We start from the raw sequence: 16,301 nt of genomic DNA, 5'->3' as shown, positions 1-16,301 counted from the left end.
AAAAGCTGTCACTGGGGTGATCGAAAGGAACTATATGTACCTTGAAGTGCTCATATGCACCGTTTAGGGGTAAACGAGGTATGAAAGTGTACCTTTTGAAAGGGTGTACCTTTTGTTTTCTGAGAGTGCATGCAAAAAAGTTATGTGAGCTCAATAATTGACTATATTACTGAATGATTTCTATTTAGGGTTAGGGTTTGTATTTTTGCATAAGATCAATGCAGGGAGAGATATGTTGATGCGCTGCTGTCTATGGAGGGTCAGAATTTCTCAGAAAGCTCTCCGATTTCATCAAAAATATCTTTATTTGTGTTCTGAAGATGAATGAAGGTCTTATGTATTTGGAACGATATGAGGGTGAGTAATTAATGACAGAATTTTCATTTTTGGGGTGAACTATCCTTTTAACATGCTGGTGTAGTACAAAATCAAAATCGAAATTTCTACTAACTTAATGTATAGTCACATTTAAAGTGAAAGTGAAGTGACAAATTCCCATACTTGGAATTTGTGCTCTGCATTTAACCCAACCAAGTGCACAAACACTAGTGAACACACACAGTGTGCAGGCATATTGGGGGAGCAGTTGGAGGTTCGGTGCCTTGCTCAAGGGTCTCACCTCAGTCGTGGTATTGAAAGTGAAAGAGAGCTGGTTATTCACTTCCCCCACCTACAACCCCCGCCCGTACCTGAGACTCGTATTCCTATAACCTTCGCGTTACAAGTCCGACTCTCTAACCATTAGGCCATGACTGCCCCCATTACCATTACCATAAGCAAAATTTTGTGAGCAAATTCCAATCATTTCAATAGGAATCTGTAGAATTAGTTTCACATGAGGCCAAAAGATTTCCCCACACAGGTTTCACTCATTTTCAAGCTTGTTGTGTAGATCAACAGAAAGCTACTTGGTTTGAAAGCGACTTCTTTGTGAGCTGTACATCGTACGTTCGTAACCTCTACGCTATTGATTGACAATAAATGATGGACCTTTTTTGGTCACAAAATTTGACCGCACCCTTAATCTATGAGTTTGAATTGATGTAGCTGATTACCGAAAATGTTTTGATTTCTGCTAACTTATTAGGATTTACAGTAAAGCTTAGAAAAAAAACATCAGGAAGTGGTCTGGAAAGGGTCAGTACTCCCAGACTGGAAGCACCACTTGACCAGAGGATGGAATGCAATCAATGTGTAAAGCTATTGGTGTGGCCCTCTCACAGTCCGCAGTAAAGGTATTCAACTCACACAAAAGGAACAGCTTGTGCGCTTCCCCTCCCAATTACTGACCCTGACGGGGTAAACAGAGCTCCCCTCCAATCTCTCCTACATCTCCCACCATCCAGGCCAAGCTGCGGCCCTTTGATCAGCCTGGAGCTCATTAATGCTCTTATCTGCTTTAATTAGCTCCCAGGGTCACGGCGGCCCCTCTAAAGCCGACCCTAGACCAGCTGTTCAAGAACTCAGATCAGCACGCCACGGAGGGCAGATCTGGGTGGAAGTTCCTTCCAAAAGCGGATACAGGATCAGTTTTTCTGGCTGCAATCGTGAAGCTTTATGCGTGTGGAAGTGGAACAGGACCTGGATCAGTAGCTTTTAAGTTTTCACTTGTCATTGCTTTAGATCTGACAGGGTCAAATGTTATTCCATATACCTTATTTATATTTTAATATGTCTGCATTTGTGTAAAGCATGACAAAATCCTCATTAAGGAGTTATTTGGAAGCTTAGCTCCAGATTAGGTCATCCCACCCAATGTTACCCGTCGGCCAAGAGCCGCACGCTATCAAGTTTCATGAGCCATCTCATAATGAGGTCCATTGACTATAAAAGCTTACAAAGTTACTCAAGCGTTCAGCTGTGCTGCTGGAACTGAGGACAACATTTGTGTCTTTTAAAACATGTTGTGTTCATGCATACATGTATACAAGCAGGTGTCGGTCCATTGTTGTATAAACTAGCACACAGCATGTCTCTACTGTACTCACAAGAGAGGGGAATAGTGCATCAAAACCAAAGCAATTAATCCACAGCATGCTCTCCTGCTGCTCTGTAGGACAAACTGCCTTTGAGGCAAATGAAGGTAACCCAGACAATTAACTAGAGGGATCAGGTCTGGACAGGGCCCCCAGATGCAGAGACACATGGAACTGAGAAGACACTACACGGAGTGTTCTGAAAGTTTTTAATATGAATAAATGGGTCATGGTTGTTATGAAGTACATTTTGAGCTCTGTACAGTACAAATTGTGAAACATTAGTATTACAATTTAAACAAAGTGTTCTATATTTTAATATATTTTTTTAAATGTTATTTATTCTGGAAAAGCTGAATTTTCAGCAGCCATTACTCCAAACTTCAGTGTCACATGATCTTTCAGAAATCATTCTAATATGCCGATTTGGGACTCAATAAACATTCCTTATTATTTTCAATTTTGAAAACAATTGTGCTGCTTAATATTTTGATAATTTTTTTGTGCCTTTGCTGGATAAAAGTATTAATTTCTTAAAAAAAAAAAAAAAAAAACCTTGAATGACAAGTCTGTTTAATTCTAACTACATCAACTGTACAGAATTAATTTAATCCATTGTTAGTACCTACTGATATTTGTGTTGTTCTGTTACTGTTAGAAATGATGTCACTTCCTGGAAGATGATGTCATGAAATGGCTTATTTTACAAAAGTCTAACAATGAGAGCACAGGAAAGCCAATAAAATTATTACAAAAGAAAAAAAATCTATATATTTTGTTTAAAACGTTTTTAATTCCCTTACTTACATTAAGGGAAAATCCTGAAAAAAATGGTACATTGATTAAAAAAATGCCTTTTTTATTTTTTAAGTCTAATGCAAGAAGGACATATAGAAAAATATTAAAATCTTCTCAAATCAATGTATTTAAATTATTTAAAATTCACTTTCAATTTGGAGTCAAAATAATGCCACATATATATGCAAAATAATAAAGTTTTGCAAAAGAAAATAAAGTTTTGCAAAAAGGGAAAACAACTTCTTGACTGAAACGCAAAATAAAAGCAGCGTTGCAAATAAATTAGTAGATATGGCCATGGAAAATATGTATTGCAAAATCATTGCTTTTGTGCTGTTTCATTTATATTTTGCAATTCTTTATTTTTGTTTGCAAAAACATTTATTTTTTCTCAATACTTTTATTTTCGTTTGCAAAACTTTATTTTCTTTTGCAAAACTTCATTTTCTTTTGCAAAACTTTATTTTCTTTTGCAAAACTTTATTATTTTGCATATATATGTGGCATTATTTTGACTCCATATTTCAATGTTTAATTACATTTTGATTGACGGGAAAAAATCCACAAAAATATGCTGTGGAAAAAAAGCAAAAAAGTATTGAATCTTGATGAATCTACACCAGCAGTTTTAGCAGTTAATTGGATTTTCTGTGTGTTTAGATGAGTCTGTATATGGTGATTCAAAATAGTTTTTCACCTCTATTGTGATATATAACATTTCTTGTACATATACAATATAAGAGCAAGAAAGACAGAGCAGCAGCCACGCAAGCATTCAAATATGCACACACACATACATTCTATCACTGAGGTGAGTCTACACATTGCTTCTGGCATCTGCAAGCACCTGTAACTTTGTGACAGTGTATCAATAATGATTCATTTCATTAACAGCAGACGTGTCAGGTACTCAAATGTGTGCATGCAGCATGTGCACAAAGTTATTCGTAGAAGTGAAGGTGGGTTGTTAAAAAAAAAAAACGAAGCGAAGGCAGTTTTTTTCTATTTTAATATATTTTAAAATGTTATTTATTATGGAAAAGCTGAATTTTCAGCAGTTATGACTCCAGTCTTCAGTGTCACATGATCTTTCAGAAATCATTCTCATATGCTAATCTGGTGCTCAAGAAACATTTCGTATTATTATCAATGCTGAAAACAGTTGTGCTGCTTAATATTTTTATGGAAACCATAATACTAAGGATTATCTGATGAACAGAAAAACAGCATTTATTTGAAATCAACATTTTTTGTATAATGTCACTTTTGATCAATTTAATGCACCTTTGCTTGATAAAAGTATTAATGTCTTTAAAAAAGTCACATTGACCCCCAAAACTTGGAATGTATTATTATTATTTTGCATCATAGCAATCATCTATTTCTAACTGAATCAACAACAGAATTAATTTAATCCATTGATAGTTGTACTTTCTGATATTTGTGTTGTTCTGTTACTGCTAGAAATGATTTATTTGACAAAAGATTAACAAGGATGAGGGCACATAGTAATAATAGTATTACTAAGGAAAACGATAGTCATGAAAAAAAATCTTGTTTAAAACATTTTGATTACATTAAGGGAAAATATTAAAAACTCTTGGTATATTGTTTAATAAATTGCCTTTTTTAGTTTTAGAAGTCCAACACACAAGCACATATCGCAAAATATTAAAATCCTCTCAAATCAAAGTATTATAATTATTTAAAACTCACATTCAATGTTCAATTAATTTTGATTGATAGAAAAAAAAGAAAGAAAACAAGTGTGATATTTCATACAATATATTATGAGGTATATGTTGAGGACATGAAAATATAAACAAATGAGCACATTGAGCATCAAATCCACAAAACTATGCTGGGAAAAATTGCAAAAAAAGTATTGAATCTTGATCATGAATCTACACCAGCAGTATCAGCAGTTTATTGGATTTTCTGTCTGTTTAGTTGAGTCCATTTCTGATGATTCAAAATAGTTTTTCACTTCTATTGTGACGTAACATTTCTTGTATGTATACCGTATAAGAGCAAGAAAGAGAGCAACAGCCACACAAGTGTTCCAGTATGCACAAAAATACATGCTGAGGTGAGGCTACACGTTGATCCTGGCATCTGCAAGCACATGTAACTTTGTGACAGTGTATCAATAATGATTCATTTCATTAACAGCAGAAGTGTCGGGTACTTGAATGTGTGCATGCAGCATGTGCACGAAGTTATTCCTAGAAGTGATGGTGGGTTGTTAAAAAAACAAGAAAAAACAAGTGAAAACCCTCGATGTTGCTAATTCATTTACAGATTTAATTAGATGGATGGAGCCCCTCGCAGTTATTAAAACAGAGGGGAGAAAATGTTGCCAGCACCACAGCACTTTTTAATTATGACTCCAGATCCCTGCTTGCTGACGTCTGGGGAACTGCTTAATTAAAATCCTCATTATTTTACTTTTAATTAGTTCCCCCCTCTTTTGTTTCCTCTCACCATATGGCCATGTTCCATGGTCAAATCAACTTAATTGAGCTAATTAAGCTGATCAGTTTAATTATTCAAAGTCTTCTGATTGGATGGAATTGCTGTCCAGCATCCGTGCAACCTCCCCCCACCCTCCCCTTCGTCACCCCCTAATGAAGCATTTTTGTCATTCTCTTCTCCTCTCTTGCAACTGGCTCTCCTTTTTCTCGGTTATGCTCAGATCACGCTCATTTATGTATCAGTGACGTACAAACTACGTCCAGTGACCTCACACCCCCTGCTGCTGGGACAACAGTCTACTGAGCCTATTTTTGTGTCCCTGAGGTGCTTTACTGCCACATAAATCCCTTAAAATGAGCTGAAAAACAAAAATGTAGGCTACATTGGCCATCAGTAAATTATATCCTCACAATATTTATCTGTTAATAAAAACGGACACTTGCTCTCTGGTGTTGTTTTCTGACTCTGACTGGACTGTCTGAGTAAAGTAGGCTAGTTATGGCCATTAGGAACAAAAACTGCTAGGCTAAGTCTTCTAATGAGAGCCACTAATGAGGGCTGACCTGTCTTCTGTTTCTGTCAGTAACACCTCAACCCTTACCTTTTATTCTTCTTACTGATTTTTTTTTTTCACACATCACACAAATGTTCATGTTAAGTGAAAATAAAATGCCATTATAACAAAAAATGCCATTGCATGTTTTGTGTTTGTATTCTTGCCTGTGCATCTGCTTGCCTAAGGTGTATTGGGTGTATACCGAATTTGATCTTTTAATAACAGTAGCCTATAATATTTGATATTCTAATGTTAAGCATTTTAAAATGTCCCAAAGACTGGTTGCACCTGGTTAAAACACGGTGTATATTTTCTTCTGGAGCTTTTACTGTAAGATGTTTTTGAAGAAGATGCTGTACAAACAGCATTCGGCATTCTAAACTAATTGTAAAGTTTCCTTACCCGTCTTCAGTCACTCTCTCCCATCCCTCTTTCTCTCCAGCATGCTGTTTGGCACTCTTCTTCACTGCTTCTCTACCACTGAAGCCAAACAGCTGTGGAGTTTATGATGCTGGCAGCTTAAAAATAGAGCAGAGTCAAGTAAGGAGGCCTGGCCATGGCCATAGATATCACAGACAGGCAACAGACTCTGACTCCACAGGCTGCTGAAACAAAAGATAGGTCAAATTCACTGAAGTAACATAAGGAGGGTATTAAACCAAAAGCTATTAAACCTTCTCCTATGACTTATACTAAATGACTGAGCATTGGATTAGATTTTCAGATTGTTGTGCCTTTGTGAGACATCTCTGAGTTATTAGAGTTAGTTACTGTGGTTAGCACACACTCAATGACACATGGGCATTAAAATGGACCTCTTACAATGTGACAGTGCACTCATCCACTTGTCTGAGCGGTTACTGAATATGGAAGCCTGTTTCTTATCACTTATTGTACAATTCTGATTTTTGGAATTTGGAGTATATATCTCACAATTCAGACACTGCATCTCACAATTTTGTGTTTATATCTCGCAATTCTGAGTTTAAATTGGAATTGTGAGATTTGATTGTCACAATTACCTTTAATTATTTCTATTTTAAAAATTAAATTTTTCATCCCATTCCATTCCAGAATCATTTCATAACTAGATGCCATAATTTTTTTTTTAATAACTATATATATATGTGTGTGTGTGTGAACTGGTTCCCAAAATGTATATTTTTCTATATTTATGTATTTGGCTGATGCATTTATCAAAAGGGACTTACATTACAATCAATGTTACATTTACTCAGTTCAGAACCTTTATTGTCACAGATGTCTGAATATTTTTAGGAACAACATCACAAACTTCACAAAGAACAATACATAATCTATTCATATAGCCTTTGTTTAGTTTGTAGGTTAACACAGGGTGGTTGACCATTGACTTGTAGAAGCCATGGCCTATTGCTGTGATTTGATAGCTGGTGTTGTTAAAGAGTAATGTAGAAGTCTACGGTCTGTGCCTCCCTCACTGTCTGATAAAAAAAAATATCCCTTCTTCAGCTGTTCTGCTTTTTCCCCATCTTCACACAACATGAGGTGAGGAAACAATGTAATTACACCAATTTGCATGTGTTAATTTGATTAATTAGTGAATTGAAGGGGGGCGGGGCTACATGCATGTCCTCACAGACAAGGGCTTCTCGAAATCAGTGCACTTAAAAATATCGTTTTTGGCAAAACCTTGTGGTAGAGTTCTGATTTGAGAAACCGTTAATTGGCTTTTGAATATGTCAGACTAATTAGAAATGCACAGTTGAAGCATGATCCATTTGAATGCAAAGAGCTACTCGAATGGCCAAGGGAGTTTTTATTTTATTTTTGAGATTCGCTATCCCCTCCTCTCACTTATCGCGATTTGGAGATAATTGCAATTAGGATCATTTGCATAAGTTAATGAATTTCTTTTCTACTTTCTTTAATGATTTCAGGCCACAGAATATTTATAGTGCACCGAATCTAAAGTACATGGACTCAAGATGTCAGGATGCATGGGACGCCGGATTGGCTTTATGAGAACCTCCAAATGATTTTAACTGGTTAAACGGTACGACACAGATGTGACGATCTGAATGCAAATACGCAATACTGTAAACATACCGTAATGTGTTTACCACACAGCAGCTTTCATTTCAAGCTGCTTTTCCTGATTTATGTTTGCTCTGACAGTGATACCAGTGATGTTATTTTATTTATTTATTTGACCTTTTTGATGCCACAAACTCCCAAATATGATCCCTGTAAGAAGTACCTGCTTCACAAAATATATGCTGCTGTTGCTGTATAATTAATGTACAAAGAACTACTTACACTGTGGAGAAATGTTTTTTTTTATCTTCCCAGCAGGCACCGGACGTCTATGTAACGTTGGACATGACGTCAGACAGACGTTGCATTTTGGTTGAAAATGAAAATCGGGTTGACGTCAATATTTGACGTTGTCTTAACATTGGATTTTGGTTACACAACCTAAAAACAACAAAATATCAACGTCAGCTGACGTCGGTATTGGACATCAATTTAACATTGACATTAGACGTTGAATTTACATTGAATTTTGGTCATCCTACGTCGCAACCGAAATTTAACGAAATATCAACGGCTTATGACGTTGTGTGCCTGCTGGGTTCATACATACATACACACACATTTGGGTGACTATTATTCTATAAAATCATTTAATACGATTGTGAAATTATCATTTCAGATCATTTTCAATGACAAGTCACAGCCTGAGCTGGAATAAAGAAAAAAAAAACTAAATCTCATTTGGCCAATCCCAGTCAGCTCTATAAATCTCTTTGGAGGCCATAAGCCAATTATGCAATTAAATTAAGCATACACACAACAGCAAAGTACAGTTCAAAAGGTTTCAGCAACAGTTTATTAATATAATTTTCCTTCCTTCTGGGAACAAAAGCAGCTTACCTGTGTCTCTTTTGCCAGTTCTTCCTCCTCCCTCTCGCCCTTTCTTCAGCACTCCCTTAAACATGGTACAGTTCCCACTTTTACCGCAGTCCTTTGTTCCTGCAGAGACACAAATGTATTAAAGAAGAGCACACTTTTTTTAAATAACTATATATATATATATATGTGTGTGTGTGTGTGTGTGTGAACTGGTTCCCAAAATGTATATTTTTCTATATTTATGTATTTGGCTGATGCATTTATCAAAAGGGACTTACATTACAATCAATGTTACATTTACTCAGTTCAGAACCTTTATTGTCACAGATGTCTGAATATTTTTAGGAACAACATCACAAACTTCACAAAGAACAATACATAATCTATTCATATAGCCTTTGTTTAGTTTGTAGGTTAACACAGGGTGGTTGACCATTGACTTGTAGAAGCCATGGCCTATTGCTGTGATTTGATAGCTGGTGTTGTTAAAGAGTAATGTAGAAGTCTACGGTCTGTGCCTCCCTCACTGTCTGATAAAAAAAATATCCCTTCTTCACTTTTTCCCCATTTTCCCCATCTTCACACAACATGAGGTGAGGAAACAATGTAATTACACCGATTTGCATGGATTAATTAGAAGTGAATTGAAGAAAGAGGGGGGGGGGGACCACATGCCTGTCCTCACAGACAAGGGCTTCTGGAAATCAGTGCACTTAAAAAATAAAGTTTCTCCTTCCTTTACAAGTTGGCAAAACCTCGTGGTAGAGCTCTGATTTGAGAAACCGTTAATTGGCTTTTGAATATGTCAGACTAATTAGAAATGCACAGTTGAAGCATGATCCATTTGAATGCAAAGAGCTACTCGAATGGCCAAGGGAGTTTTTATTTTATTTTTGAGATTCGCTATCCCCTCCTCTCACTTATCGCGATTTGGAGATAATTGCAATTAGGATCATTTGCATAAGTTAATGAATTTCTTTTCTACTTTCTTTAATGATTTCAGGCCACAGAATATTTATAGTGCACCGAATCTAAAGTACATGGACTCAAGATGTCAGGATGCATGGGACGCCGGATTGGCTTTATGAGAACCTCCAAATGATTTGAGTTGGTTAAATGGTACGACACAGATGTGACAATCTGAATGCAAATACATAATACTGTAAATATTCACCATGATGTGTTTGCCACACAGCAGTTTTCATTTCAAGCTTTTTTCCTGATTTTTGCGCCGACAGTGATACCTGTGATTTTATATATAAAAAAAAAATTCTACCTTTTTGATGCCAAAAACCCCAAAATGTGATCCCTGTGAGAAGGAATTTTAATTAAAGTTTACATTTGACATTAGTATAGGAAATATACTACACACTGAGGAAGGCTTTGAGCCGAAACGTTTGTGTCTTTTCCCATCAGTAATGAATGTAAAATAAAAGAAAAAAGAAGATTGTTCTCGTGAGTGCGGATCATAATTTCCTATACTAAGTAACTCAACAGATTGACGCACCAAAATAAAAAGATCAAGTAACGCAAGAGTGCAGTGCAAACGACGTTGTTAAACTACATTTGACATTAAAAACGGTAATGATTAGATTTTAGCATAATTATTTTATTCTGTCAAAAAAAATGGGATAAAAATAAGAGTTTTGCACTGTGATGACGTAAAAAAATAAAAATAAATGACTGTGGCCAATACATATCTACTTAAAATTACAAAACATTTCATAATATAAAGGAAAACGTTACAGTTTTTAACTTTAGTTTTTTTTTTCTCAGTGTGATCTAACCCCGCACTTTTAAGATTCCACAAACACGCATAGAATTCTTCAATGTGAAAAGTCACAGCTGGCTTTTACACCCCCTTCCCAACACACACACACACACACCAACAGCCATAATGAGGGATACTTGGCTTCCATTTTTCTCATAAGAAACGCAAGGGAAAGGAACATTTTTTATTAATCGTAAAAGTAAATTGGAAAGGAACACCTTGTGATTGCAGGCCAAAGGTAGTTGAAAAAAAGAGAGATGGGTTTAATTAGCTAATTAAATAAACAAGATATGGGAGAGTTTAATGCCAAAAAGCAATTACCAGAAATGCCATAATGAGAAAACTTCTCAAACCTCAGCAAATCAGATCAGAAAAAGGCAGATTTCAATAGTATCAAATAGTAAATGAAATCTTGAGAGGATAGCCGGATGAAAAAAAAAGGGCGGAAATATATCATTCCTTTCTGTAGCGACGTTCACAAAGATGCACAAGACCTCCCTTTAGCAAGACCCGCAGATTGAAGTCACGGCAAGAGAAAGAAAAAGTGCCAGCTCAAATGCCTTTCGTTACTCTCTATAACGATGCAGACGCAAGAGTTTGTGTTGAAATCTGGAGGTAATGAACCATGTTTTTGGCCAAGGACTATTGGAGAGCCGTCTCGACTTCCAATGAGTGTCCAACACACCAAGCCAAAATCATTAAACCACTATTAGAAGAAATTGGTGGGGGAAAAAAGAGACCACAGGAACTACACATATGGTACATTTGCATCGTTTGAAAAAATCTGTTACACTCCAAGCTCACATTTCTTCAGATACTCACAAATTAGAAATTTAGGTAATGAACCATGTTTTTGGCCAAGGACTATTGGAGAGCCGTCTTGACTTCCAATGAGTGTCCAACACACCAAGCCAAAATCATTAAATCTTGATGTACACTGAGCAGAGATGTCAAGACTGTATTTGTGATGATTATAGTTTTTTAATTAAGTACTTTTTTCTTTTACAGATATCTTATTTTTTGAACGCTCCTCCATTTAAACAGAGGACACAAGGAAACAGGTCAACCATTGAACACGATACAACAGCACATGGGATATGTACAATTTTACTCTCCATCTCCCTCACTCTCCCAAAAGTCTTGGCAGACACTGAAAAGCAGTCTCTATTAGAGAATATGCATACAGACATACAATTTATTCTACCAAACCATGGGGGGGAAAAAACATGCTGTTTCCTCTGGAGACTATGACTCTTTCAAAAAGAGCACTTCATCATAAACTCGAGTAGACAAAACAATACATCTTCACGTGTCTGTACTGTGCATGTGTATAATTACTTGCTAAGAAGTAAATGACAAAGGAGAAAAAACTGGACATAAAAATGTTTTTTTTCGGCACCAAAGATGACAAAACGTTTTCAAAAAAGATAAAATTACACTTAAAAGTGAAAAAGGCCTGTAAGCTAAAGGCAACCACCACTGAAACAAAACTGAGTTTTAACAGTCTTTTGATCTATAGACATCATTTTGTGGGCAAGAAGTGATATCTTTCATAATCCATAGACCCATGCAGTCCAAAATGACAGGTAACGTCCACAACATTTCTTGAGAAACTTCTCAAAAGGGATGAAAAACACCCCAGCTTTAATTAGCTGCTCTTTAATAGAGTCTAAGGCTTTCAGGGTCAGGCCATCCCAGCCATAACCAGATGAACCACATATGAGTGATCATTTTCAGATTTCTTCAATTTGATTGTGTTTCCCTCGTTAGGGGTGATTGTCTCGCAAGTGACCCACAGTACTTGCGCAGTTCTGAATTCTTCTTCTAAGGTGGCTGGATGCACGAAAGTAAAGTGGACGTCTTGGGTGTGGGTGGACATTCACAATGATAGATTGAAGGGAAGATGTGAGGGAAAATACGAAGAGAAGGCACGCCGCAAATTATAAATCCTTGTTTTCTCAGCACACCTGAGTAAAAAGATCAAATAGCCAATCAGTTTATTTTCTAAATAGGAAAAATAATGCAGTATAGCAGTCTCTCTTCGTTTTTATCATGCTTTTCTATCATCTGGTACAAATTTACATTTACAACATTTGTTAAAGTTACAGCTTTAAATGCAAGTTGAGGGATATCATTGATTTCTTATCAATTCGCCGTGTTTATATCATACCTTTTGGTCGGGTAGGAGGGTGTTGCTCTGCAGGGGGGTCAGGTGACTACTGAGCAAAGCTCCACCTGGTCGGTCATGTTCACAAAAGATGGTGCCGTTGACGTAGTGAAATCGGTCACCAGGCACCAAGCGATTTCGACATGTGGCACAAGTGAAACACTGTGAAGAGAAGAAAAACAAAGCAAAGGGTTATTTCACTGGACGTCTGGTGTGCCATTTAATAAATGTCTTCAGCTAAACTAAAAAATTGTCAGGATGTAGTTACCCAATTTTGCAAACTTATGCAAACATGGACCACTGGGAAACCAAACCGATCCACTCAGCTTAATCAGGGAATGGTTTCCTTTTCCAATCAAATATTATTAAGACAGGTTGACACCTACACCACTATAATTAAGAAGGAATGTGTGGCGCAGTTGGGAAAACGGTTAGTTGAGTTTCGGTAGGCATCTCTTGAGACTATCCTGCTATCAGTGTTCAGTAAATGCAAGGCTTCAGCTGACAATTCAAAGAGAAATATATTTCCTCAAAAAGAGGCTACTTCAAGTCTTTGCAGATGTTTCCATTCCAACCAAATAATGTGAAGTATAAACACATACGTTAATATGAAAATCCCTTTAATTCTCACTCTGGAGATATGGGATGTGGGTCCAAGTCATTGTTTTGCAAGACTGATAAATTTCAGTATTACAACTTTTCCAGTCTTAAGGGAGTTGCAATACAATACTCAAAAAGAAGTAAAATTTCATAAATCTAAATATGAAGCATCGACTCAGGCTTAATGTTGAGCAATTCCTGCTGGCTAACATGCCGATGTCAAAGGGAATTGGGTAATTGCAATGTACAAAAATTCCCTCATGTTTGGGATTGGTTCATAAATTGCAACCATACAAGATTCGATGTTGAGAAATTCGGTCTATGACCTGTCCTGTGACAGATCAAATCAGTCCTGTGACAAATCCACATCAAATCAAACTGCATTTTTTGAAGCTAGTCACGCTACTGTGTTTTGCAAATGTAGGGCAGTACAACAATTTTGTGTCTATGCAGCAGCTCAGTCTGATCACAAAAGATTCATAAAGAGAATTTAGTTTACTGTAAATAATTGAAGTTAGAGTCTATGACAAATTGCTATCTGTCCATACATTTTATATAGTGCAATAAAAAGTGTATCACTGCTCTGTATAATGAAAATTAATGACAGTTACATCTTTTCTATATTCTGGTCTTTATCCTGTTTGTTTCTACTAATTTGTTGTCAAAGTAGCAACATATCTTTTCTTCTGACGTACATCTGTGTGACAAAAAGAAAAAAAAAAAGTGTTGATCGGGGACTTGGTTCTATTCATCAGTAAATGTGAGCTTGCAGTCATTGTAAGAAAGAAGTGGGGTTTAGATGGACAAAATTATTGAATAAGTCTAGCATGCGTCACCAGAGAAAAGTCTATTGTTCCACTGACTTATATTTTGTTAAAAAATTTAAAGCGCAAAAAAAAAAAAGAAAAGAAAAGAAACCTATGAACAGATATATCGTTCATTAATACTTTTTTTTAATACTGACAATGCGTGAGTGTTTGCTAAAGCCCGGCTCACACGGTGCGATTTTGGCCACGATTTGGTCATCTGAGACAAAATTTGAAAATCCTAAAAGATTCCTATAATCCTAGGCTAAATCTGTAGTCTTTGATCGTTAGTTTGAATTGTTCACCGACAGCCGATTAAAGGCCGTTGCGATCAAATTTTACCTCCGACGAACTTCTGGCAGTGTCAGAAAATTTTGCGCACAGTCCTGCAGTGTGACTTCTCCTACGACAAACGTCAAACTGTCTTCCTTATCGGGACAAGTTTTCTTGCACGCACCCATTTTTAACCCGTCTTGACTGTCGTACAGTCTGACATTAATGACAACTGAGATCCCACAGTGTGACATGATCATCATGTTCGTACAGTCTGACAAGTACAATCCTAAAGGACTTTTTTTTTTAAATCGCAGTGTGAGCCCGGCTTAACAGGCTATTGCTCACCTTTAGATGGTAGACATTACCCTGGGCCCTCATCACCATCTCACTGGCAGGGATAGACTGTCCACATGCACTGCAGGCTCCACTGTGACCAAACAACCTGCACAGCGAGGGGAGAAACAAGGATGAATTAAATATATAATAATATTTAAACAGTGATAAGATATCAGTTGAAAGTCAACACATTTAAACATCCAAAATACACGTTTCCTTAAGTGACTTCTCATTTGAGGGATAAAAAAAACGGTTCCCCATATTGCAAAATGGCACACAAATCACCCTGAAAATAAAACATCTTACAATGATCCACTTCTTTTCCTTCCACATTGGGGAAATTCATTTTTGCGTTCGTAGCTTGAGTGCTTTTGCAATGTGTGTGTTTGTGAGTGTGTGGCTTGGATGGCAGGGCACCAAAGCCCCTCTAGTCCTAGACTGCAACCTATCAGCTAATCTGGAGTGGCAGTGTAATTGGTGGCAGTGGCTGTAGGAGCCTCTGATCCACCCTTGGCTCCTAATTAGGGTGTACTTGATTACTCTGCAGCCTGAGCTTGAGGTTGTTATGGGCAATTTTAGGAGAACACTCAAATGAGTTCAAGTCGCGCTCTTGATGAGCTGAAAGAAAAAAAATGCATCTACACACACTCAGCCATATAGAGATAAAATCCAGATGCACACAAACAACACGCAACATACACGCATTCCACTCGCACACATGCACACAAACAACTTGTTTTCATTCAGAACACCTGGAGCCACCATGTCACAGTCATGTTTCAGTAGGAAACATTTCTTCCGCTCCCTCTCTGGGGTCTTTATTGTGATGGTAACCAGACCAGTTTGGCAGCTAATTCTCACCGCCTCACTTTCTCCTCTTCCCCCTGCCCTCTCTTTACCCCTCCTCCGCTATCACTGTCCCAGCTCTGACTGCTCGCAGTAATGAATTTTTGATCTTAATCCAAACAGTAATTTAATAAGAGACTGCAGAAAGGAGCCCTGTTCTCCCTAATTAATGCACCCTACTTTTATCAGACCTCAGGCTCCACGCTGTGTCATTTGGTAATGAAGCTCTGCCCTTTTGATTAGCTGTATTATACATATTTAATACACTGCAGATTGAGTACACCTTACATGCACTCTTAAAGGAAATATCCATAAGACCACCCTTGACACGTAGGCATAACATGTTTGCTGAATTACAGTGTTGTAAGAGATATGTCCTTTACCAAAGACTTTTTCTTTCTCAGTTGAGTTGTTATAGAACCCAAAGTTGTCATAAAACAACAACTCATCATAGGTTGTCTGAACTGGTAAAAAGAGATAGATACGGTATATAATAATCAAAGAAAAAATCTTGACCAGGGGTGCATCAGGTACTCGCAGACAAAACTATGGGTGCTCCAGAGAGGGAACAAAATGTCAAAAAATAAAAGTGGATCCTATTGCAAAATACAAAAAAAATACACATATAGGCACTCGCATAGTTAGCAAAGTAAGAAGCCTTTATTCTAAGACAGGGCTACATATTAAAAAGACACCAACACGTATCAGCCCAAGCAGGCCTTCGTCAGGGTGCTAACTATGCGAGTGCCTAGATGTGGATTTTTTTTTTTTTTTTTTGCAACGGGATCCACTTTTCAAT

At 37.0% G+C, this 16,301-nt stretch overlaps 1 protein-coding gene across 4 annotated transcripts in view; it reads right to left on the bottom strand.

Annotated features, from left to right (window-relative positions):
- Positions 1–11,440: 11,440 nt before the first annotated feature.
- Positions 11,441–16,301, bottom strand: part of lmo4a (LIM domain only 4a) — a 15,958-nt gene continuing 11,097 nt past the window's right edge. For 3 of the 4 annotated variants that reach the window (XM_016531952.1, XM_016531953.1, XM_016531955.1), the window contains 3 exons: positions 14,666–14,762; positions 12,642–12,800; positions 11,441–12,438 (listed from right to left, as the gene is read on the bottom strand). In XM_016531952.1, the coding sequence (XP_016387438.1) occupies positions 12,430–12,438; positions 12,642–12,800; positions 14,666–14,762 (265 nt within the window). In that variant the 3' untranslated portion in view covers positions 11,441–12,429. Of the gene's footprint in view, positions 12,439–12,635; positions 12,801–14,665; positions 14,763–16,301 lie in introns of those variants that run through there. The other variant, XM_016531954.1, reaches the window with a different exon arrangement.

Source organism: Sinocyclocheilus rhinocerous, unplaced genomic scaffold (assembly GCF_001515625.1).
Source record: "Sinocyclocheilus rhinocerous isolate Xijiao unplaced genomic scaffold, SAMN03320098_v1.1 scaffold1476, whole genome shotgun sequence".
Classification (NCBI taxonomy): Eukaryota; Metazoa; Chordata; class Actinopteri; order Cypriniformes; family Cyprinidae; genus Sinocyclocheilus; species Sinocyclocheilus rhinocerous.
This window is presented reverse-complemented; position numbering and strand designations above follow the sequence as displayed.